Source organism: Tachypleus tridentatus, chromosome 9 (genome assembly GCF_004210375.1).
Source record: "Tachypleus tridentatus isolate NWPU-2018 chromosome 9, ASM421037v1, whole genome shotgun sequence".
In the NCBI taxonomy this organism is placed as follows: domain Eukaryota; kingdom Metazoa; phylum Arthropoda; class Merostomata; order Xiphosura; family Limulidae; genus Tachypleus; species Tachypleus tridentatus.
The window spans coordinates 1431687-1455311 of NC_134833.1; the positions used below are offsets into that span (position 1 = coordinate 1431687).

Below are 23625 nucleotides of genomic sequence, written 5' to 3' on the forward strand. Positions count from 1 at the left end.
ACTTTATTTTAATTAAAGTATTAATATTCATACCAACCGTCTTGAGAATACATTTTTACTTAAGCCCGGCATGGCCAGGTGGGTTAAGGCGTTTGACTCGTAATCTGAGGGTCACGGGTTCGAATCCCGGTCGCACCAAACATTCTAAAAGCAGATAAAGGTAATGCTATAGTCATAATGAACACGAATGAATACATCCAAAAAATTAAGAACATTCTATCAGACACAAACAAATTTAAACAATACACACAAATCCAACAAATACACACGAGACGCAACTAAACAAATTACTACTAAAAATGAAAAAAAGCCGACACAATTTTACAAACACTTTATTCCTACCTACGTAAAACCGACTCACGCACACCACAAATATACGGCATCCCCAAACCTCATAAACCAGATTATCCATTACGACCAATAATGTCCACACATGAATCGTTTAATTACAATCTTGGTAAATACATAGCATGGGCATTCCCCAAATATGTAACATCAGCCAGCTCATTCATCAAAGACTCTTTTAATTTCAAGTCTAATCTAAATCAACTTAATCATAAAGCCTTAATGGCTAGTTTCGATATTATATCCCTCTTTACAGAAGTCCCAACCGCTGAAGCCTGCAAGATAGCCTTAGAACTCTATATCCAAGACCCTAACCCATCAATAGACATTACCAGTAACCAATTAGCAACCCTCATAGAATTCACCATGATAAAGACAAACTTCATGTTCAACAACCAAAACTATATATACAAACAAATGGCCTAAGCATGGGCAACCCAGAATCACCAGTTCTAGCCAATATTTTTATGACACAAGTTGAAACACAAGCAATTAGCACAGCATTACATCCACCACTATACTGGTACAGATATGTAGATGACACGGTTGCGGGATTCAAATCTACAGAACACATACTTAATTTTTTTCAACCACATTAACTCTATACATCCCAACATTAACTTCACATGTGAACAGGAAGAAAGCAATCAAATATCATTTCTTAACCTCAAAATTAAAAGAAACGACACACAATTTAAAACAGAAATCCACCGAAAAATAACCCATACATTCCTTGGGACTCAGCACATGAAACAAAACAAAAACTCAACATACTAAGAAACCAAATAAACACAGCCATAAAACTATGCTCACTAGATAAAATTAACGATGAATTAGACAAAATAAACAATACTTCATCAACATCAATAAGTTTCCTCCACAAACCGAAGAAAACATTATACGCATACACCTAGACAGAGAGCAAAATCAACCAACAAAAGTAAATACATCTCACGAAACCATATACTGCTGCATGCCATATATTCCCAACATCAGCAGAAAAATAATCAACATTTGGTAAAAACTAGCAACAAAATATGACATTCCAGTTAATACCTAATTTATTCAAAAACCAGGCACAAATCTGAGGTCTATACTATGTAAAAACTACACTGACAAACACCACACCAACATTATTTATAAAACACAATGTGATAACTGCCACGACTTCTATATTGGAAACAAGTAGAAAAATGAAAACCAGATTCAAAGAACATAAAAAGTCACTTTCACACGTTTTCGAACACTGAAATAAACACAGCATAATTATAGAAAACACTCAAATACTAAATAAAAAAACAAACATAAACAAACGCAAAATTAAAGAAGCCTTACTTACACAACAACTTAAACCCAAAACAAACCAATATAAAGGAACGCCTTTATACCTATATTAAATATAATAAAATAAATAATATAAAATTATATATTCAAACATCTAACACCGCCCTCTACATTCCGACACTCAGTTACACAACCCCTTCTAAACATGTGGTCAGTTACCTCTTTCTTTGTGAACATGACGATGACCGAAGAAGGTCGAAACGTTGTTCGCTCTTCTACGTAAAATATTTTCTCAACCCAAACGAGCCGTTTTTGCATATATATTTCGCACCAAACATGATCGTCCATTCAGCCCTGTGGGGGTTATAATGTGACGGTCAACCACACTATTCGTTAATAAAAGAGTAGCTCAAGAGTTGGCGGTGAGCGGTGATGACTAGCTGCTTTCCCTCTAGTCTTACACTACTAAATTAGGGACGGCTAGCGCAGATAGCCCTCGAGTAGCTTTGCGCAAAATTAAAATAACAAACAACCATTTTTACTTCAAGTGGAGTTCTCGTCATCACGAAAGAAAAAAATTGTTTAAATATTCGGGAAAAAAAAAACTTAAACTTTACGTAATGTTTTCATGTGCACCATAAATCTTAGAAATAATAGTAATAACAAAATGTGGGTAACTGTTATTCACAAACAACCTAAAATGTCATTTTATTCAATTGCGACACCTTAGATTGCATACACTTTCATTGGTCTCTAACATTTATGTCATTATCATATTCGTTACTTTGGTTATTTTTAACAACTTTTCATTGTTTGTTTTGGAATTTCGCACAAAGCTACTCGAGGGCTATCTGTGCTTGCCGTCCCTAATTTAGCAGTGTAAGACTAGAGGGAAGGCAGCTAGTCATCACCACCCACCGCCAACTCTTGGGCTACTCTTTTACCAACAAATAGTGGGATTGACCATCACATTATAACGCCCCAACGGCTGGGAAGGCGAGAATGTTTGGCGCGACTGGAATGCGAACCCGCGACCCTCAGATTACGAGTCGCACGCCTTAACACGCTTGGCCATGCCGGGCCATGCAACATTTCAACTTTCGTAAACACTTTAGAAATAACCTCTAACAAAGCGAATTCCAGAGTGTCTTCAGTATTTATAAATTAACTAATACTTTATTCAGATATATAGATGAATATCTATTGGTAATTTTAAAATTACCGACAGACGTTCTTGATGGCTAACATTGAGATACAATTTGCCAGTATATAATACTACTTCATACGCTTCATCTTTAGAATAATGTTTTTGACACTGTGGTATTTTCAGATAAAAATTTGACTTTCCGATAAGTATCAGTTAGTTATGTCCGTTAATAATAACGGATTAACTCAAGAAATAAGGGAAGTAATTTTAAATCTGACAACTTTAACTAGTGTCCCTAATTTATATGAAATAATGAGACCGAAGAAATTTAGTAAAAACGGGTTTCCCTTTGTTACGAAATAAACAAAGCGTTAAAAGAAAAAAGATAAATAGTATTGTTAGTTTCCCCCTTTTGTTAATATTACTATCTCTTAACATTTGTTGGTAAATTAGATTTTCAAACTCACCATAAATTACTTTATTTGTTTATTATTTATTAATTTTGCTTTTTTTATATTGTATTAAAATTATACAGCAGTCGAACATGTAAAATTATAATAAATACACATGGGCTGGTGATAATTAAAACCATCAGAGGGCGCACATTTCGAATAAGAAGAGTAATGTTTTTATTTGTAGTATTGGTATTACAGTTGTGATGGTGGTAAAAGTATTGTGAAAAGTTAAGTTTTGTTGTGTGGTAATTGTAAGTTTATTTTTCATTAATTGGAATATTGGCTGGTATGTGGACTCTATCATTCTACATTATAACCGTTTTTAAAAGTTACATCAATAAATTAATGGAGTTATCATTAAATGAAATTGGTACAAATCTGGCAAAAGCTCGATGGTTAAAACTTTAAAGTAAAAATTGAAATTCGAAGATCGAATAATTTCTTCTTCTATAGCCTACTTTCAAACTTCTTGAGCTTATCTCTGATAGATCTTATTATATTAATTGTTGTCCGTGCTACTTTTTTATTATTATTTAGCCCCGAGAATTACTTCATATAAAAATATTATTATTGGGCAATGGATAAATATTGTCATCTAGTTATTTACCAAGCCTGTGTTAAATTTGAAATCTAAAGTACAGGGTATTCGGAAAGTCACTGTGGAGTTTTGTCTGTTAATAAATATATAAATGCACAGTGACTTTCCGAACACCCTGTATTGAGTATGCCACAAAAAATGATATGACATATTGTATGTTATATATGCCATACTGTTTTTGTGGTAACACAGAGTTTTTTTTTATTTATTCTAATGTCTAAACTATAAAGTATAAGCTTATGATAAAGAAGTAATCACTGAATAATTTCTAAGATGCTAAGTGGAATTTATTGTGTGAACACATGGTTCATAAACCTACATTATATTTATAACATTCATTACTGTATTTATATAATGATGGTTTATCATATCATTATTATAAGGTAGCTAAAACAGGAAATGATAATTACAGCTTTTTACTTGTTTTTAGAATTTTTTATGTAGTTTTCTCACAGCAAGGTTGTGGCTTCTTTACCTGGTTTGGAACAAAAAGATAAAATTGATAGTTTATGATATTGATAGTAAAGATAATAACAACAACAAATGATTGGCATTAAAATATATATAACAGTGTGTTATTATTCCTTACCATAATTTTGATTGTTAATTACTTAAATAAAATTTATACTACTTACATCTTACTTACTTGGTGTACTTTATACCATCACTGATATTATTTGTGATTTATAATATAAATGGTGCTCAGACCATTACCTATTCTGTCGCAGTCAGCCCTGGTATTTTGTGAATTGAAAGACCTTGCTGATGTTGGATATGTTAGATATAGTGCAGTTGATGGATTATTACACTTTCTTTGGTGTAACTCGTAAGTTCTTGAAATTTATTATAATCTTCCATAAATTTATTTCAGTGATTTAATTTTCGATGTGTTTTAGAAATTTCTCTTGGATAACTTAAAAAACCTCACTGGTCTGATTTCTACTGGATGTAGCAGGATCTATTGATTTAATGCTAGTTTTAAAAGGAAAGCTTGCAGTGTGAATTTATGCTTTATTAATGTGATACTTTAATGAAGTTCAATAAATTTGAAATGATTGAAAGTTATTCTGAAGAAATTTGTGATCAGTTAATTACTGAAACTACCAAAAACAAAATCCATCTTCTGCTGTGAGATTCAGAGGCACCCTTATGAATCAGATCTAGCTCCCACATTGTCCTCAGTCATTTTATAGCTACTTCAAGGAGAGAGTCTGTACCTAAAAACCCAGTTATTAGAACTGCATGTTTCACTTGAGTATGTGTGTTCAGACATGGTTCTGCTAACTCAGGAGTATAAACACAGTTGCAAACATAGTAAACACAAAATCAAATGCCAGATGAAGTTATAGAAACCATGAACATTTAATTGAGATCCTTATCAAGTTAGTGATTTTCCAGGTTCATGTCAGTCCATCATCCTACCTGGCCATGTAGGTAACCCTGAGTTAACTTGCAAAGTTTGTTTTGCTATCTCTAAAACAATGGAAGAAGTTTGTAGATAAACATACAACATGGATTAGTATAAGATATTTATTAAGTTATTCACATAAATGAATTTTATTTACTGTTATTATGTGTCAAGTTATGTATTGAATACTTTTAGAGAGAAGAAAAGAGAACCAAAAGAATGGGTACTGATAGCGAACAAGTGATTCTCACCACAGGGGGCTACGATCACACAATTCGTTTCTGGCAAGCTCACAGTGGAATTTGCCAAAGAACTGTTCAACATGCAGACTCTGTATCTTTTTCAAGTAGATACAGTCTTAACATCTGTGTGGTGTTATGAATTAGGAATCATAGATATGCTTTCTTGCACTACTTGTGAAGTTCTATTTAATTGTTCATGTTGTAATCATTTAGTAGCCAGAAAACTTAACACCATGTGGAGATGAAATACCAAGACCTTCTTTCTAGTTAGACACAAATAAAACTTGTTAATCAGTACTTGTATCCACCAAAATGTTAACATTATTTGCATCTTCTGTTCTGCCAGACTGTTTCAGAAACTAATAACTATTTAACATGAGGTTATATTACTTGAAATTAACCTAGATTCAGACTTCCAAGTTACATTGTATTTATGTATTCATACTAGTTTACTGAATTTTCTTTAAACACTTTTAAACATGTTCACACAATAGTAATTATAAATTTTATACCCATATCCATGTTATGGGCACAACTTTTATTCTAGTTTTAAAATGGGAAACATGGACTCATAACCTGTCATCAGAGGTTATCTCCATTTACACTGTATTTTCAGAAATAGCTGTTAATGAACTCAGCTGTTTTTTATTAAATTTTTTGGAGTAAATTACATCAGTTTTTTATCCTTTATGCACATGTGTAATTTTTAAATATTTGCAGGCTATTTTTCATGTTTTTTACTCAAATGGTTGCTAGAGGGCACAAGGTTAAATCTAGCAATCCACCTCGGACTGAGTGCATCACTTGTAAACGAGTTAACGTTAAATAAAACATTACAACAATATGTGGTGAGGATCTGAACTTCTGTGACCAGAAAATTAAATATAAACATGATATCAATGTTCTCAGATAGAAGAATATTTCTACTGAATAAGTTAGTAGATCTGCAGTTGGTTTTAGTTGTTAAATCACTTTACTACAGAAAAGTGTGAACTTGCAATCCAACTTTTTGTGACTTTGAAAATGTTTATTTGGTTTGTGAAAGCCATTATTTCAAGATGGTTTATGAAGGTATACTGCAGAACGCTCTGGTAACACACAATCCTTTATAAGAACTGAATTTTGGCAAAGTGGAAAATATTGGTTAAAACCAGGGACAACTAATGTTGTAAAATGGAAGTCCTAATCCACAGATATTATCCCAGCATTTTGTTCTATTAAATTCAGTTTTCTGTGTGTTACTAACCCCAGTTTATTGCCAATATAATTTAGAATTGAATGTAAACTATATAGTTGAATACCATAAAATATAGTTTTGAAACAATGTGTGTGATAGTTCAGGATATTAAGGTTTAAACTGTAAAAACTGGATTCTTCCTTTACTTGAGCAAAGCAGGTGAATGCTTTGGATATCACACCAGACAGACAACTGCTTGCAGCTGCAGGTATGTATATTATAGAATTATTATTTATACTTTTCAGTTCTCACATTTCATAACCTTCTGAATCTCAAAAAATAAAACAAAGTGTATGAGCACTGTGATGTCCCACATTTGATTTTTGTTTATAAATAAATAGACACAATTTAAGCTTTTGTATTTTTAGATTTTTCATTAAATGAAGAGTTACTTGGTGCTTGTTAGGAAACTTAATATAAGCAATATATGTATTTATTACTAAATTTTGAAGTGAATTATATATTGATAATAAATAATTATTAGTGGAATAAAAATCAAAAAATAATTTATTTTGACCTTCAATTTACATTTTATTTTTTAATAGTTTCTTTTTGTAATTCTAATCTTGTTTTTAATTACCACATTCATAAAAATGATTTGAAAGAAGAACAGAAATATTTTTGCCATTAGATTAACTCATTATTTTCTGTTTATTTAGATTCTTTATATACAAGCTTAATGAAAGGTTTGCTTATGTTGTAAATTTTAGTAATGAAATAAATGAGGTTGTCCACTTTCTTTGGTTTCAATAAGATGATTTGGTCTTCGAACTACCAGCTCTTAATTGGGCTTTACACGGCTTCGTGAATTATCACAATGTATTCTCATGTCTTTTATAGCCTTTCATCCCAGATGCTTGTATCTTTAAGATGATGGCTTATCTTATAAACAATGTACAATAAGAACTGAATGTGTATCACATATGAAAGTATAGATTCTTTATAACAAATTACACTTCTGAACTATTTGTGTTCAGTATAAACTGTTAAGTTCATCAAAAACATTTCTCTTTAAGTAAGAACATTGTTTTGTGTTTTAATGAATACAGGGTGTTACTCATTTCTAATAGGCTTCAAATAGAACTTGTTCCTAGCCAACTTCTCTGGGTGATACTATCCTACCCATTCTGTAATTTATTTCACTAATTCACTGCACAACAGTTTTTTTGAAAAGTTTTTGCTGATTGTGACACATACCTGGTGGGTATGCACAAATATAGTTCTGGTTTTGCTTCATCACTTAGGAACTCTGAGAAATAGATGGTTAACTGTTTACCAGCAATAATGTATTTAATTGCGTTTATGTTTCTAATACGCTATTAAGTTCAACATAATTAAAAGTGTTTTGCTCCTGATTTTCGTTTGTATTCAATGTCCGATGCATCATGTTGCAGTGTCCAACAGTAGTCAGCAAGCATTGACAGACTCCAGTTGCCCTGATATCGTTTTTCCATTGTCGTAATGTCCTGGTGAAACCTTTCATCGTGTTTGTCACTGACAGCACCAAGATTTGCGGGTAAGAAGTCCAAGCGTGAGTGGAGGAAATGAATCTTGAGTGACATGTTGCACTTCATTGTTTTGTGTGCTTTGAGAAGTTTGTCTACCAGCTGAATGTAATGTGGGGCTCTGTAATTGCCAAGAAAATTGTCAACAACGTCTTTGAAGGCTTTTCAGGCAATCTTTTCTGGCCCAACTAACAGTTCTTTGAACCTCTTGTCACTCATAACATGTCTGATCTGAGGCCCAACAAAATGCCCTCTTTGATCTTGGCTTCAGTTATTCTTGGGAACATCTGTCTTAAATAACGAAAATCTTTGCCTTCTTTGTTCATTGCTTTCATGAAATTCTTCATAATTTCCAATTTTATGTGAAGAGACAAAAAAATATTTGCCAGGTCGATAAGAGGTTCATGCATCACATTTTTCTGTCCTGGAACTAACTTTTTACAGAGTGACCAGCTCTGTCTAGAATAATGTGACTCTTTGGCACGACTGTCCCATTCACAGATGAAACAACAGTACTTTGTATAGCCAAGCTGCAGTCCCAGTAACAGAGCAACGACTTTCAGATCTCCACAGATATTCCAGTTGTACTTGTTGTACTGGATGTGCTTCAGCAACATTTCCATGTTCTCGTAGGTTTCTTTCATGTGTGCTGCATAGCCAACAGGTACTGATGAGTGAACGTTGTCATTGTGTAACAGAACAGCTTTGAGGCTTGACATTGATGAATCAATAAAGAGATGCCACTCTTGCGGGTCATGGTCACAACCCAAAGCAGAGAACAATCCTTCGATGTCAACACAGAAACAGAGACTGTCAACTTCTGCAAAGAATTTGGTTATATCATCTTGGCGGCTTCGAAAAACAAATTTTTGTACCTGGTGACAGCAAACACCATTCCTGCAGTTTCGAACCCAGCAATTCGGCTTTTGCTTTTGACAGACCCAAATCTCTGACCAGATCGTTTAATTCTGACTGTGTTATGAGATGTGGATCTCCTGAGGAGCACGGTTCAAAATCTGGATCAATGTCACTGCCATTTCCCTGCATTGCAGTTTATTCATCTGGTTCATCTAAGTTCCATTCCTCTGATGGTTTCAGAATTGGAAGACTGTCATCATGTGGCATGGGTCTCATTGCTGAAGGCAGATTAGGGTATTCATTTGACTTCTTGTTTTTGGAAGAAAAACCAGACACATTAGTCAAACAGAAGTAACAGGCCGTCACATGGTCTTTCTGTTCTCGCCATATCATTGGGACAGCAAACGGCATTGTCTTTTGAGTGCCTCTGAGCCAAGCTCTCAGACAGACAGCACATGTTGCACAACGAATGTGAGGCACCTATTCCTGGCCTTGATCACCAATTTAAAGCCAAAGTACAGATGATATGCTTTCTTCACAAGAGAAGTCATTGAGCGTCTCTGATAAACAAGCGTATACTCACCACAAATATAGCAGAATGTATCGTGGCTGTTACATATATTGACAGACACCAGTTGTCCTGTAAAACATCTATAATATCTAACTTGTTATGGTGCTACTGAGGCAGTGATGTATTCTGAAACAATACGTACACACTATAAGGTCTATATTAATCCAATGAGCAGCATCTGTGTAAGCAAGCCACTTTTATAGTCTGCTGAGACAGTGTCAAGCTGGCTTCGGCCTGCCAAGGCTGTATATTTCTAAAGAACAGCTTCCAACCTGGCCTGATTTCACGCCTGGACATGCCCAGACTGCACAAAACATTGTTCATAGGTCTCTTACAGAAACGAACAATTTTGGACACAAATATAAGAAAACGTGACAAAACTGAATATTTTGATGAAACAGTACATAATAGACAAATTAGGATGTGATTTTTGTGATCTATATACAAGGAACACCCAACAGTGTTCAAGAAGCAAAGACTTTGTTGTGCAGTGAACCAGTTGATAACAGATAGCCTTCTGTACTTGAACCAATTTCAGTCATATTTAGGAAGTGAAAGAAAATCTTGGATGGTGAAAAATAAAGATGTTTTGTGATTTATCAGATTCTCTGTGAGATGTTTACTCTCTGTATTTCATACTGATTTTGAAGCAAAGTAAAGGCCCTTACATTTTTACAAATACATGTATATTTTTCTCAAAATATTGTATATGTTTTTTATCAAAAGATTGTAGATGTTTATTTTCTCAAAAGTGGCTGTAATGTTGCAGCTAGAGATTTTTGGAACTAAACTAGGTCCAGGAAAATGATTTTCTTTTAGAATCTGTATCTCATGAATATATAAATCACCATGTGGTTGATACCGCCACTGGTAAAATAGTTAATAACAGTGTATATCACTGTGTGGTTGATACCGTCACTGGTAAAATAGTTAATAACAGTGTATATCACTGTGTGGTTGACAGCGTCACTGGTAAAATAGTTAATAACAGTGTATATCACCATCTGGTTGATACCGTCACTGGTAAAATAGTTAACAGTGTATATCACTGTGTGGTTGATAGCATCACTGGTAAAATAGTTAATAACAATGTATATCACCATCTGGTTGATAGGGTCACTGGTAAAATAGTTAATAACAATGTATATCACCATCTGGTTGATACCGTCACTGGTAAAATAGTTAATAACAGTGTATATCACCATCTGGTTGATAGGGTCACTGGTAAAATAGTTAATAACAGTGTATATCACCATCTGGTTGATACCGTCACTGGTAAAATAGTTAATAACAGTGTATATCACTGTGTGGTTGATAGCATCACCGGTAAAATAGTTAACAGTGTATATCACTGTGTGGTTGATAGCATCACCGGTAAAATAGTTAACAGTGTATATCACTGTGTGGTTGATAGCATCACCGGTAAAATAGTTAACAGTGTATATCACTGTGTGGTTGATAGCATCACCGGTAAAATAGTTAATAACAGTGTATATCACCATCTGGTTGATACCGTCACTGGTAAAATAGTTAATAACAGTGTATATCACCATCTGGTTGATAGGGTCACTGGTAAAATAGTTAATAACAGTGTATATCACCATCTGGTTGATAGGGTCACTGGTAAAATAGTTAATAACAGTGTATATCACCATCTGGTTGATAGGGTCACTGGTAAAATAGTTAATAACAGTGTATATCACCATCTGGTTGATAGCATCACTGGTAAAATAGTTAATAACAGTGTATATCACCATCTGGTTGATAGCATCACTGGTAAAATAGTTAATAACAGTGTATATCACCATCTGGTTGATAAGGTCACTGGTAAAATAGTTAATAACAGTGTATATCACCATCTGGTTGATACCGTCACTGGTAAAATAGTTAATAACAGTGTATATCACCATCTGGTTGATAGCCTCACTGGTAAAATAGTAATAACAGTGTATATCACCATCTGGTTGATACCGTCACTGGTAAAATAGTTAATAACAGTGTATATCACCATCTGGTTGATACCATCACTGGTAAAATAGTTAATAACAGTGTATATCACTTTGTGGTTGATAGCATCACTGGTAAAATGGTTAATAACAGTGTATATCACCATCTGGTTGATAGGGTCACTGGTAAAATAGTTAATAACAGTGTATATCACCATCTGGTTGATACCATCACTGGTAAAATAGTTAACAATGTATATCACCATCTGGTTGATACCATCACTGGTAAAATAGTTAATAACAGTGTATATCACCATGTGGTTGATACCATCACTGGTAAAATAGTTAATAACAGTGTATATCACTGTGTGGTTGATACCGTCACTGGTAAAATGGTTAACAATGTATATCACCATCTGGTTGATACCGTCACTGGTAAAATAGTTAATAACAGTGTATATCACCATGTGGTTGATACCATCACTGGTAAAATAGTTAACAATGTATATCACCATCTGGTTGATACCATCACTGGTAAAATAGTTAATAACAGTGTATATCACCATGTGGTTGATAGGGTCACTGGTAAAATAGTTAATAACAGTGTATATCACTGTGTGGTTGATAGCATCACTGGTAAAATAGTTAATAACAGTGTATATCACCATGTGGTTGATACCATCACTGGTAAAATAGTTAACAGTGTATATCACCATCTGGTTGATACCATCACTGGTAAAATAGTTAATAACAGTGTATATCACCATGTGGTTGATAGGGTCACTGGTAAAATAGTTAATAACAGTGTATATCACCGTGTGGTTGATAGCATCACTGGTAAAATAGTTAATAACAGTGTATATCACCATGTGGTTGATAGCATCACTGGTAAAATAGTTAATAACAGTGTATATCACTTTGTGGTTGATAGCATCACTGGTAAAATAGTTAATAACAGTGTATATCACCGTGTGGTTGATAGCATCACTGGTAAAATAGTTAACAGTGTATATCACTGTGTGGTTGATAGCATCACCGGTAAAATAGTTAATAACAGTGTATATCACCGTGTGGTTGATAGCATCACTGGTAAAATAGTTAATAACAGTGTATATCACCGTGTGGTTGATAGCATCACTGGTAAAATAGTTAACAGTGTATATCACTGTGTGGTTGATAGCATCACCGGTAAAATAGTTAACAGTGTATATCACTGTGTGGTTGATAGCATCACTGGTAAAATAGTTAATAACAGTGTATATCACTGTGTGGTTGATAGCATCACTGGTAAAATAGTTAATAACAGTGTATATCACTGTGTGGTTGATAGCATCACTGGTAAAATAGTTAATAACAGTGTATATCACTGTGTGGTTGATAGCATCACTGGTAAAATAGTTAATAACAGTGTATATCACCGTGTGGTTGATAGCATCACTGGTAAAATAGTTAATAACAGTGTATATCACCGTGTGGTTGATAGCATCACTGGTAAAATAGTTAATAACAGTGTATATCACCGTGTGGTTGATAGCATCACTGGTAAAATAGTTAATAACATCACTGGTAAAATAGTTAATAACAGTGTATATCACTGTGTGGTTGATAGCATCACCGGTAAAATAGTTAATAACAGTGTATATCACTGTGTGGTTGATAGCATCACTGGTAAAATAGTTAATAACAGTGTATATCACCGTGTGGTTGATAGCATCACTGGTAAAATAGTTAATAACAGTGTATATCACCGTGTGGTTGATAGGTCACTGGTAAAATAGTTAATAACAGTGTATATCACCTGTGTGGTTGATAGCATCACTGGTAAAATAGTTAATAACAGTGTATATAACCGTGTGGTTGATAGCATCACTGGTAAAATAGTTAATAACAGTGTATATCACCGTGTGGTTGATAGCGTCACTGGTAAAATAGTTAATAACAGTGTATATCACCGTGTGGTTGATAGCATCACTGGTAAAATAGTTAACAGTGTATATCACTGTGTGGTTGATAGCATCACTGGTAAAATAGTTAATAACATTGTATATCACTGTGTGGTTGATAGCATCACTGGTAAAATAGTTAATAACAGTGTATATCACCGTGTGGTTGATAGCATCACTGGTAAAATAGTTAATAACATCACTGGTAAAATAGTTAATAACAGTGTATATCACCGTGTGGTTGATAGGGTCACTGGTAAAATAGTTAATAACAGTGTATATCACCGTGTGGTTGATAGCATCACTGGTAAAATAGTTTAACAGTGTATATCACCGTGTGGTTGATAGCATCACTGGTAAAATAGTTAATAACATTGTATATCACCATGTGGTTGATAGGGTCACTGGTAAAATAGTTAACAGTGTATATCACTGTGTGGTTGATAGCATCACTGGTAAAATAGTTAATAACATTGTATATCACCATGTGGTGATAGGGTCACTGGTAAAATAGTTAACAGTGTATATCACCGTGTGGTTGATAGCATCACTGGTAAAATAGTTAATAACAGTGTATATCACTGTGTGGTTGATAGCATCACCGGTAAAATAGTTAATAACAGTGTATATCACTGTGTGGTTGATAGCATCACTGGTAAAATAGTTAATAACAGTGTATATAACCGTGTGGTTGATAGCATCACTGGTAAAATAGTTAATAACAGTGTATATCACCATGTGGTTGATAGGTCACTGGTAAAATAGTTAACAGTGTATATCACCGTGTGGTTGATAGCATCACTGGTAAAATAGTTAATAACAGTGTATATCACCGTGTGGTTGATAGCATCACTGGTAAAATAGTTAATAACAGTGTATATCACCGTGTGGTTGATAGCATCACTGGTAAAATAGTTAATAACAGTGTATATCACCGTGTGGTTGATAGCATCACTGGTAAAATAGTTAATAACAGTGTATATCACGCGTGTGGTTGATAGCATCACTGGTAAAATAGTTAATAACAGTGTATATCACCGTGTGGTTGATAGCATCACTGGTAAAATAGTTAATAACAGTGTATATCACCGTGTGGTTGATAGCATCACTGGTAAAATAGTTAATAACAGTGTATATCACGTGTGGTTGATACCATCACTGGTAAAATAGTTAATAACAGTGTATATCACCGTGTGGTTGATAGCATCACTGGTAAAATAGTTAATAACAGTGTATATCACCGTGTGGTTGATAGCATCACTGGTAAAATAGTTAATAACAGTGTATATCACCGTGTGGTTGATAGCATCACTGGTAAAATGGTTAATAACAGTGTATATCACCGTGTGGTTGATAGCATCACCGGTAAAATAGTTAATAACAGTGTATATCACCGCGGTGGTTGATAGCATCACTGGTAAAATAGTTAATAACAGTGTATATCACCGTGTGGTTGATAGCATCACTGGTAAAATAGTTAATAACAATGTATATCACCGTGTGGTTGATAGCATCACTGGTAAAATGGTTAATAACAGTGTATATCACCGTGTGGTTGATAGCATCACTGGTAAAATAGTTAATAACAGTGTATATCACCGTGTGGTTGATAGCATCACTGGTAAAATAGTTAATAACAGTGTATATCACCGCGGTGGTTGATAGCATCACCGGTAAAATAGTTAATAACAGTGTATATCACCATATGGTTGATAGCATCACTGGTAAAATAGTTAATAACAGTGTATATCACCGTGTGGTTGATACCATCACCGGTAAAATAGTTAATAACAGTGTATATCACCGTGTGGTTGATAGCATCACTGGTAAAATAGTTAATAACAGTATATATCATTGTGTGGTTGATAGCATCACCGGTAAAATAGTTAATAACAGTGTATATCACCGTGTGGTTGATAGCATCACTGGTAAAATGGTTAATAACAGTGTATATCACCGTGTGGTTGATAGCATCACTGGTAAAATAGTTAATAACAGTGTATATCACCGTGTGGTTGATAGCATCACTGGTAAAATAGTTAATAACAGTGTATATCACCGTGTGGTTGATAGCATCACTGGTAAAATAGTTAATAACATGTGTATATCACCGTGTGGTTGATAGCATCACCGGTAAAATAGTTAATAACAGTGTATATCACCGTGTGGTTGATAGCATCACTGGTAAAATAGTTAATAACAAGTATATCACCGTGTGGTTGATAGCATCACTGGTAAAATAGTTAATAACAGTGTATATCGCGTGTGGTTGATAGCATCACTGGTAAAATAGTTAATAACAGTGTATATCACCGTGTGGTTGATAGCATCACTGGTAAAATAGTTAATAACAAGTATATCACCGTGTGGTTGATAGCATCACTGGTAAAATGGTTAATAACAGTGTATATCACCGTGTGGTTGATAGCATCAGTGGTAAAATAGTTAATAACAGTGTATATCACTGTATGGTTGATAGCATCACTGGTAAAATAGTTAATAACAGTGTATATCACAATGTGGTTGATAGCATCACTGGTAAAATAGTTAATAACAGTATATATCACCGTGTGGTTGATAGCATCACTGGTAAAATAGTTAATAACAGTGTATATCACCGTGTGGTTGATAGCATCACTGGTAAAATAGTTAATAACAGTGTATATCACCGTGTGGTTGATACCATCACTGGTAAAATAGTTAATAACAGTGTATATCACCGTGTGGTTGATACCATCACTGGTAAAATAGTTAATAACATTGTATATCACCATGTGGTTGATAGCATCACTGGTAAAATAGTTAATAACAGTGTATATCACCGTGTGGTTGATAGCATCACTGGTAAAATAGTTAATAACAGTGTATATCACCGTGTGGTTGATAGCATCACTGGTAAAATAGTTAATAACAGTGTATATCACCGTGTGGTTGATAGCATCACTGGTAAAATAGTTAATAACAGTGTATATCACCGTGTGGTTGATAGCATCACTGGTAAAATAGTTAATAACAATGTATATCACCGCGTGTGGTTGATAGCATCACTGGTAAAATAGTTAATAACAGTGTATATCACCGTGTGGTTGATATCGGTAAAATAGTTAACAGTGTATATCACCGTGTGGTTGATAGCATCACTGGTAAAATAGTTAATAACAGTGTATATCACCGTGTGGTTGATAGCATCACTGGTAAAATAGTTAATAACAGTGTATATCACCGTATGGTTGATAGCATCACTGGTAAAATAGTTAATAACAGTGTATATCACCGTGTGGTTGATAGCATCACCGGTAAAATAGTTAATAACAGTGTATATCAACGTGTGGTTGATAGCATCACTGGTAAAATAGTTAATAACAGCATATATCACCGTGTGGTTGATAGCATCACTGGTAAAATAGTTAATAACAGTGTATATCATGGTGATATCACCGTATATCATGGTTGATAGCATCACTGGTAAAATAGTTAATAACAGTGTATATCACTGTGTGGTTGATAGCATCACCGGTAAAATAGTTAATAACAGTGTATATCACCGTGTGGTTGATAGCATCACCGGTAAAATAGTTAATAACAGTGTATATCACCGTATGGTTGATAGCATCACTGGTAAAATAGTTAATAACAGTGTATATCAACCGCATGGTTGATAGCATCACTGGTAAAATAGTTAATAACAGTGTATATCACCGTGTGGTTGATAGCATCACCGGTAAAATAGTTAATAACAGTGTATATCACCGTGTGGTTGATAGCATCACCGGTAAAATAAGTTAATAACAGTGTATATCACCGTGTGGTTGATAGCATCACTGGTAAAATAGTTAATAACAGTGTATATCACCGTGTGGTTGATAGCATCACTGGTAAAATAGTTAATAACAGTGTATATCACCGTGTGGTTGATAGCATCACTGGTAAAATAGTTAATAACATTGTATATCACCGTGTGGTTGATAGCATCACCGGTAAAATAGTTAATAACATTGTATATCACTGTGTGGTTGATAGCATCACTGGTAAAATAGTTAATAACAGTGTATATCACCGTGTGGTTGATAGCATCACTGGTAAAATAGTTAATAACATTGTATATCACCGTGTGGTTGATAGCATCACTGGTAAAATAGTTAATAACAGTGTATATCATAGTGTGGTTGATAGCATCACTGGTAAAATAGTTAATAACAGTGTATATCAACAGGTGTGGTTGATAGCATCACTGGTAAAATAGTTAATAACAGTGTATATCACTGTGTGGTTGATAGCATCACTGGTAAAATAGTTAATAACAGTGTATATCACCGTGTGGTTGATACCATCACTGGTAAAATAGTTAATAACAGTGTATATCACCGCGTGGTTGATACCATCACCGGTAAAATAGTTAATAACAGTGTATATCATCGTGTGGTTGATAGCATCACTGGTAAAATAGTTAATAACAGTGTATATCACGGTGGTTGATAGCATCACTGGTAAAATAGTTAATAACAAGTATATCACTGTGTGGTTGATACCATCACTGGTAAAATAGTTAATAACAGTGTATATCACCGTGTGGTTGATAGCATCACTGGTAAAATAGTTAATAACAGTGTATATCACGTGTGGTTGATAGCATCACTGGTAAAATAGTTAATAACAATGTATATCACCGCGCGTGGTTGATAGCATCACTGGTAAAATAGTTAATAACATTGTATATCACTGTGGTTGATAGCATCACTGGTAAAATAGTTAATAACACGTGTGGTTGATAGCATCACTGGTAAAATAAGTTGATAACAGTGTATATGTGGTTGATAGCATCACCAGTAAAATAGTTAATAACTGGTAAAATAGTTAATAACAGTGTATATCAACCGTGTGGTTGATAGCATCACTGGTAAAATAGTTAATAACAGTGTATATCACCGTGTGGTTGATAGCATCACTGGTAAAATAGTTAATAACAGTGTATATCACCGTGGTTGATAGCATCACTGGTAAAATAGTTAATAACAGTGTATATCACCATCTGGTTGATAGCATCACTGGTAAAATAGTTAATAACAGTGTATATCACTGTGGTTGATAGCATCACTGGTAAAATAGTTAATAACAGTGTATATCACCGTGTGGTTGATAGCATCACTGGTAAAATAGTTAATAACAGTGTATATCACCGTGTGGTTGATAGCATCACTGGTAAAATAGTTAATAACAGTGTATATCACCGTGTGGTTGATAGCATCACTGGTAAAATAGTTAATAACAGTGTATATCACCGTGTGGTTGATAGCATCACTGGTAAAATAGTTAATAACAGTGTATATCACCGTGTGGTTGATAGCATCACTGGTAAAATAGTTAATAACAGTGTATATCACCGTGTTGATGTGGTTGATAGCATCACTGGTAAAATAGTTAATAACAGTGTATATCACCGTGGTTGATAGCATCACTGGTAAAATAGTTAATAACAGTGTATATCACCGTGTGGTTGATAGCATCACTGGTAAAATAGTTAATAACAGTGTATATCACCGTGTGGTTGATAGCATCACTGGTAAAATAGTTAATAACAGTGTATATCACCGTGTGGTTATACCATCACCGGTAAAATGGTTAATAACAGTGTATATCACCGTGTGGTTGATAGCATCACTGGTAAAATAGTTAATAACAGTGTATATCACCGTGTGGTTGATAGCATCACCGGTAAAATAGTTAATAACAGTGTATATCACTGTGTGGTTGATAGCATCACTGGTAAAATAGTTAATAACAGTGTATATCACCGTGTGGTTGATACCATCACCGGTAAAATAGTTAATAACAGTGTATATCACCGTGTGGTTGATAGCATCAGTGGTAAAATAGTTAATAACAAGTATATCACCGTGTGGTTGATAGCATCACTGGTAAAATAGTTAATAACAGTGTATATCACCGTGTGGTTGATAGCATCGTGGTAAAATAGTTAATAACAGTGTATATCACCGTGTGGTTGATAGCATCACCGGTAAAATAGTTATTAACAGTGTATATCACCGTGTGGTTGATAGGGTCACTGGTAAAAATAGTTAATAAACAGTGTATATAACCGTGTGGTTGATAGGGTCACTGGTAAAATAGTTAATAACATTGTATATCACCATGTGGTTGATAGGTCACTGGTAAAATAGTTAATAACAGTGTATATCACTGTGTGGTTGATAGCATCACTGGTAAAATAGTTAATAACAATGTATATCACTGTGTGGTTGATAGCATCACTGGTAAAATAGTTAATAACAATGTGTATCACCGTGTGGTTGATAGCATCACTGGTAAAATAATTGATAACAGTGTATATCATACCGTGTGGTTGATAGCATCACTGGTAAAATAGTTAATAACAGTGTATATCACCGTGTGGTTGATAGCATCACCGGTAAAATAGTTAATTAACAATGTATATCACCGCGGTGGTTGATACCATCACTGGTAAAATAGTTATTAACAGTGTATATCAACGCGGTGGTTGATAGCATCACTGGTAAAATAGTTAATAACAGTGTATATCACCGCGTGGTTGATACCATCACCGGTAAAATAGTTAATAACAAGTATATCAACGCGGTGGTTGATACCATCACTGGTAAAATAGTTATTAACAGTGTATATCACCGCAGTGGTTGATACCATCACCGGTAAAATAGTTAATAACATTGTATATCACCGCGGTGGTTGATACCATCACTGGTAAAATAGTTAATAACAGTGTATATCACCGCAGTGGTTGATAGCATCACTGGTAAAATAGTTAATAACAGTGTATATCACCGCGTGGTTGATAGCATCACTGGTAAAATAATTGATAACAGTGTATATCATCGCGGTGGTTGATACCATCACTGGTAAAATAGTTAATAACAGTATATATCACCGTGGTTCATGGCAGCATCAGTGGTAAAATAGTTAATAACAGTGTATATCACCGTGTGGTCTCATAGCATCACCGGTAAAATAGTTAATAACAGTGTATATCACCGTGCGTTCATAGCATCAGTGGTAAAATAGTTAATAACAGTGTATATCACCGCGTGGTTGATAGCATCACTGGTAAAAAATAGTTAATAATACCATATCAATCGCGGCTGGCTGAAAGCATCAGTGGTAAAATAGTTAATAACAGTGTATCACCGTGTGGTTGATAGCATCACCGGTAAAATAGTTATAACAGTGTATATCATAGCGTGGTTGATAGCATCACCGGTAAAATAATTGATAACAGTGTATATCATAGTGTGGCTGATAGCATCACCGGTAAAATAGTTATTAACAGTGTATATCAACGTGGTTGATAGCATCACTGGTTAAATAGTTAATAACAGTGTATATCACCGTGTGGTTGATAGCATCACTGGTTAAATAGTTAATAACAGTGTGTATCACTGTGTGGTTGATACCATCACCGGTAAAATAGTTAATAACAAGTATATCACCGTGTGCTGGTTGATAGCATCACTGGTAAAATAGTTAATAACAGTGTATATCACCGTGTGGCTGATAGCATCACTGGTAAAATAGTTATTAACAGTGTATATCAACGCAGGTTGATAGCATCACTGGTTAAATAGTTAATAACAGTGTATATCACCGTGGTTGATACCATCACCGGTAAAATAGTTAATAACAGTGTATATCACCGTGCGGTTGATACCATCACCGGTTAATAGTTAATAACAGTGTATATCACTGTGTGGTTGATACCATCACTGGTAAAATAGTTATTAACAGTGTATATCACCATGTGGTTGATACCATCACCGGTAAAATAGTTAATAACAGTGTATATCACCGTGTGGTTGATAGCATCACTGGTAAAATAATTGATAACAGTGTATATCATCGCGGTGGTGATGATACCATCACTGGTAAAATAGTTATTAACAGTGCATATCACCATGTGGCTTGATACCATCACTGGTAAAATAGTTAATAACAGTGTATATCAACCGCGGTGGTTGATAGCATCACTGGTAAAATAATTGATAACAGTGTATATCACCGCGGTGGCTGATACCATCACCGGTAAAATAGTTAATAACAGCATATATATCACCGTGGTTGATAGCATCAGTGGTAAAATAGTTAATAACAGTGTATATCAACGCTGTGGCTGATGATAGCATCAGTGGTAAAATAGTTAATAACAGTGTATATCATCGCGGTGGCTGATAGCATCACCGGTAAAATAGTTAATAACAGTGTATATCACCGTGCGGTTGATAGCATCACCTGGTAAAATAGTTAACAACATTGTATATCACCGTGCGGTTGATAGCATCACCGGTAAAATAATTAATAACAGTGTATATCATAGTGTGGCTGATACCATCACCGGTAAAATAGTTAATAACAGTATATATCACCGTGCGGTTCATAGCATCAGTGGTAAAATAGTTAATAACAGTGTATATCACCGTGTGGTTCATAGCATCAGTGGTAAAATAGTTAATAACAGTGTGTATCAATCGCGGTGGTTGATAGCATGACTGGTAAAATAGTTAATAACAGTATATATCACCGTGCGGTCTCATGTCAATCAGTGCAAAATAGTTAATAACAGTGCATATCACCGTGCGGTTCAGCAGCATCAGTGGTAAAATAGTTAATAACAGTGTATATCAATCGCAGTTGATAGCATCACTGGTAAAATAGATAATAACAGTGTATATCACCATGTGGTTGATAGCATCACTGGGTAAAATAGTTAATAACAATGTATATCACCGCGGTGGTTGATACACCATCACCGGTAAAATAGTTAATAACAGTGTATATCAACGCGCAGTGGTTGATAGCATCACCGGTAAAATAGTTAATAACATTGTGTATCACCGTGTGGTTGATAGCATCACTGGTAAAATAGTTAACATTGTGTAACGCGGTGGTTGATAGCATCACCGGTAAAAAAATAGTTAACATTGCATATCACTGTGTGGTTGATAGCATCACCGGTAAAATAGTTAATAACATTGTGTATCACCGTGTGGTTGATAGCATCACCGGTAAAATAGTTAATAACAGTGTATATCACCGCGGTGGCTGATACCATCACCGGCAAAATAGTTAATAACATTGTGTATCACCGTGTGGTTGATAGCATCACCGCAAAAATAGTTAATAACAGTGTATATCACCGCGCGGTTGATACCATCACCGGTAAAATAGTTAATAAATACTGTGTATCACCGTGTGGTTGATAGCATCACCGGTAAAAAATAGTTAATAACATTGTGTATCACCGCAGTGGTTGATAGCATCACTGGTAAAAATAGTTAACATTGTATATCGCTGTGTGGTTGATAGCATCACTGGTAAAAATAGTTAATAACATTGTGTATCACCGTGCGGGTTGATAGCATCACTGGTAAAATAATTAATAACAGTGTATATCATCGCGGTGGTTGATACCATCACCGGTAAAATAATTGATAACAGTGTATATCACCATGTGGCTGATAGGATCGCCGGTTATAAAGCTGTGTATATCACCATGTGGCTGATAGGATCACTGGTAATAACAGTATATGTCACCATGTGGCTAATGGGGATCACTGGTAGTAACAGTATATGTCACCATGTGGCTAATGGGATCACTTGTTGTAACAGTATATGTCACCATGTGGCTGATAGGATCACAGATTATCTAATTTCTTTCTAAAGTCAAGACTTCTGTCAAAAAATGGAGAATAGTAAAGAATGTTAATGTTTAGTTTAACAAGTTGTTAGTATAGTAAAAACAACAGATTAGGACATGTAAAATATTTACAGGTGTTTTACTTTAAGTGTAAGATGTTTTATAGGCTATCAGCATGTAAGAATGTATGACATTAACTCCAACAATCCAAGCCCAGTGGTCAACTATGAGGGTGGACAAGGAGCAAGCAGGAACTTCACAGCTGTTGGTTTTCAAGAAGAAGGAAGATTCATGTTTACTGGAGGGGATGATTGTTATGCCAAGATTTGGGACCTCAGGTATGAAGACTTAGTCACTGCATAGATTCCCTTAATAGTAGTAAAAAAAAAAAGAGTACCATGCAC

At 34.6% G+C, this 23625-nt stretch overlaps 1 protein-coding gene across 1 annotated transcript; it reads left to right on the plus strand.

The window, feature by feature from the left end:
- The first annotated feature begins 3361 nt into the window (after nt 1–3361).
- On the plus strand, nt 3362–23584 carry LOC143226954 (target of rapamycin complex subunit lst8-like). Its single transcript, XM_076458508.1, has 4 exons — nt 3362–3482; nt 5433–5570; nt 6873–6924; nt 23388–23584. Exons 2-4 carry the CDS (start codon nt 5457–5459, stop codon nt 23582–23584), a joined length of 363 nt encoding a protein of 120 aa, XP_076314623.1. The 5' UTR covers nt 3362–3482; nt 5433–5456.
- The last annotated feature ends 41 nt before the right edge of the window (nt 23585–23625 follow it).

Excerpts from the sequence above, each read along its gene's own strand:
- LOC143226954 (XM_076458508.1), top strand. The coding sequence starts at position 5,457 with ATGGGTACTGATAGCGAACAAGTGATTCTCACCACAGGGGGCTACGAT. Across the intron at positions 5,571-6,872 it reads CTGTTCAACATGCAGACTCT|CAGGTGAATGCTTTGGATAT; the intron begins GTATCTTTTTCA and ends ACTTGAGCAAAG. Across the intron at positions 6,925-23,387 it reads ACAACTGCTTGCAGCTGCAG|GCTATCAGCATGTAAGAATG; the intron begins GTATGTATATTA and ends GATGTTTTATAG.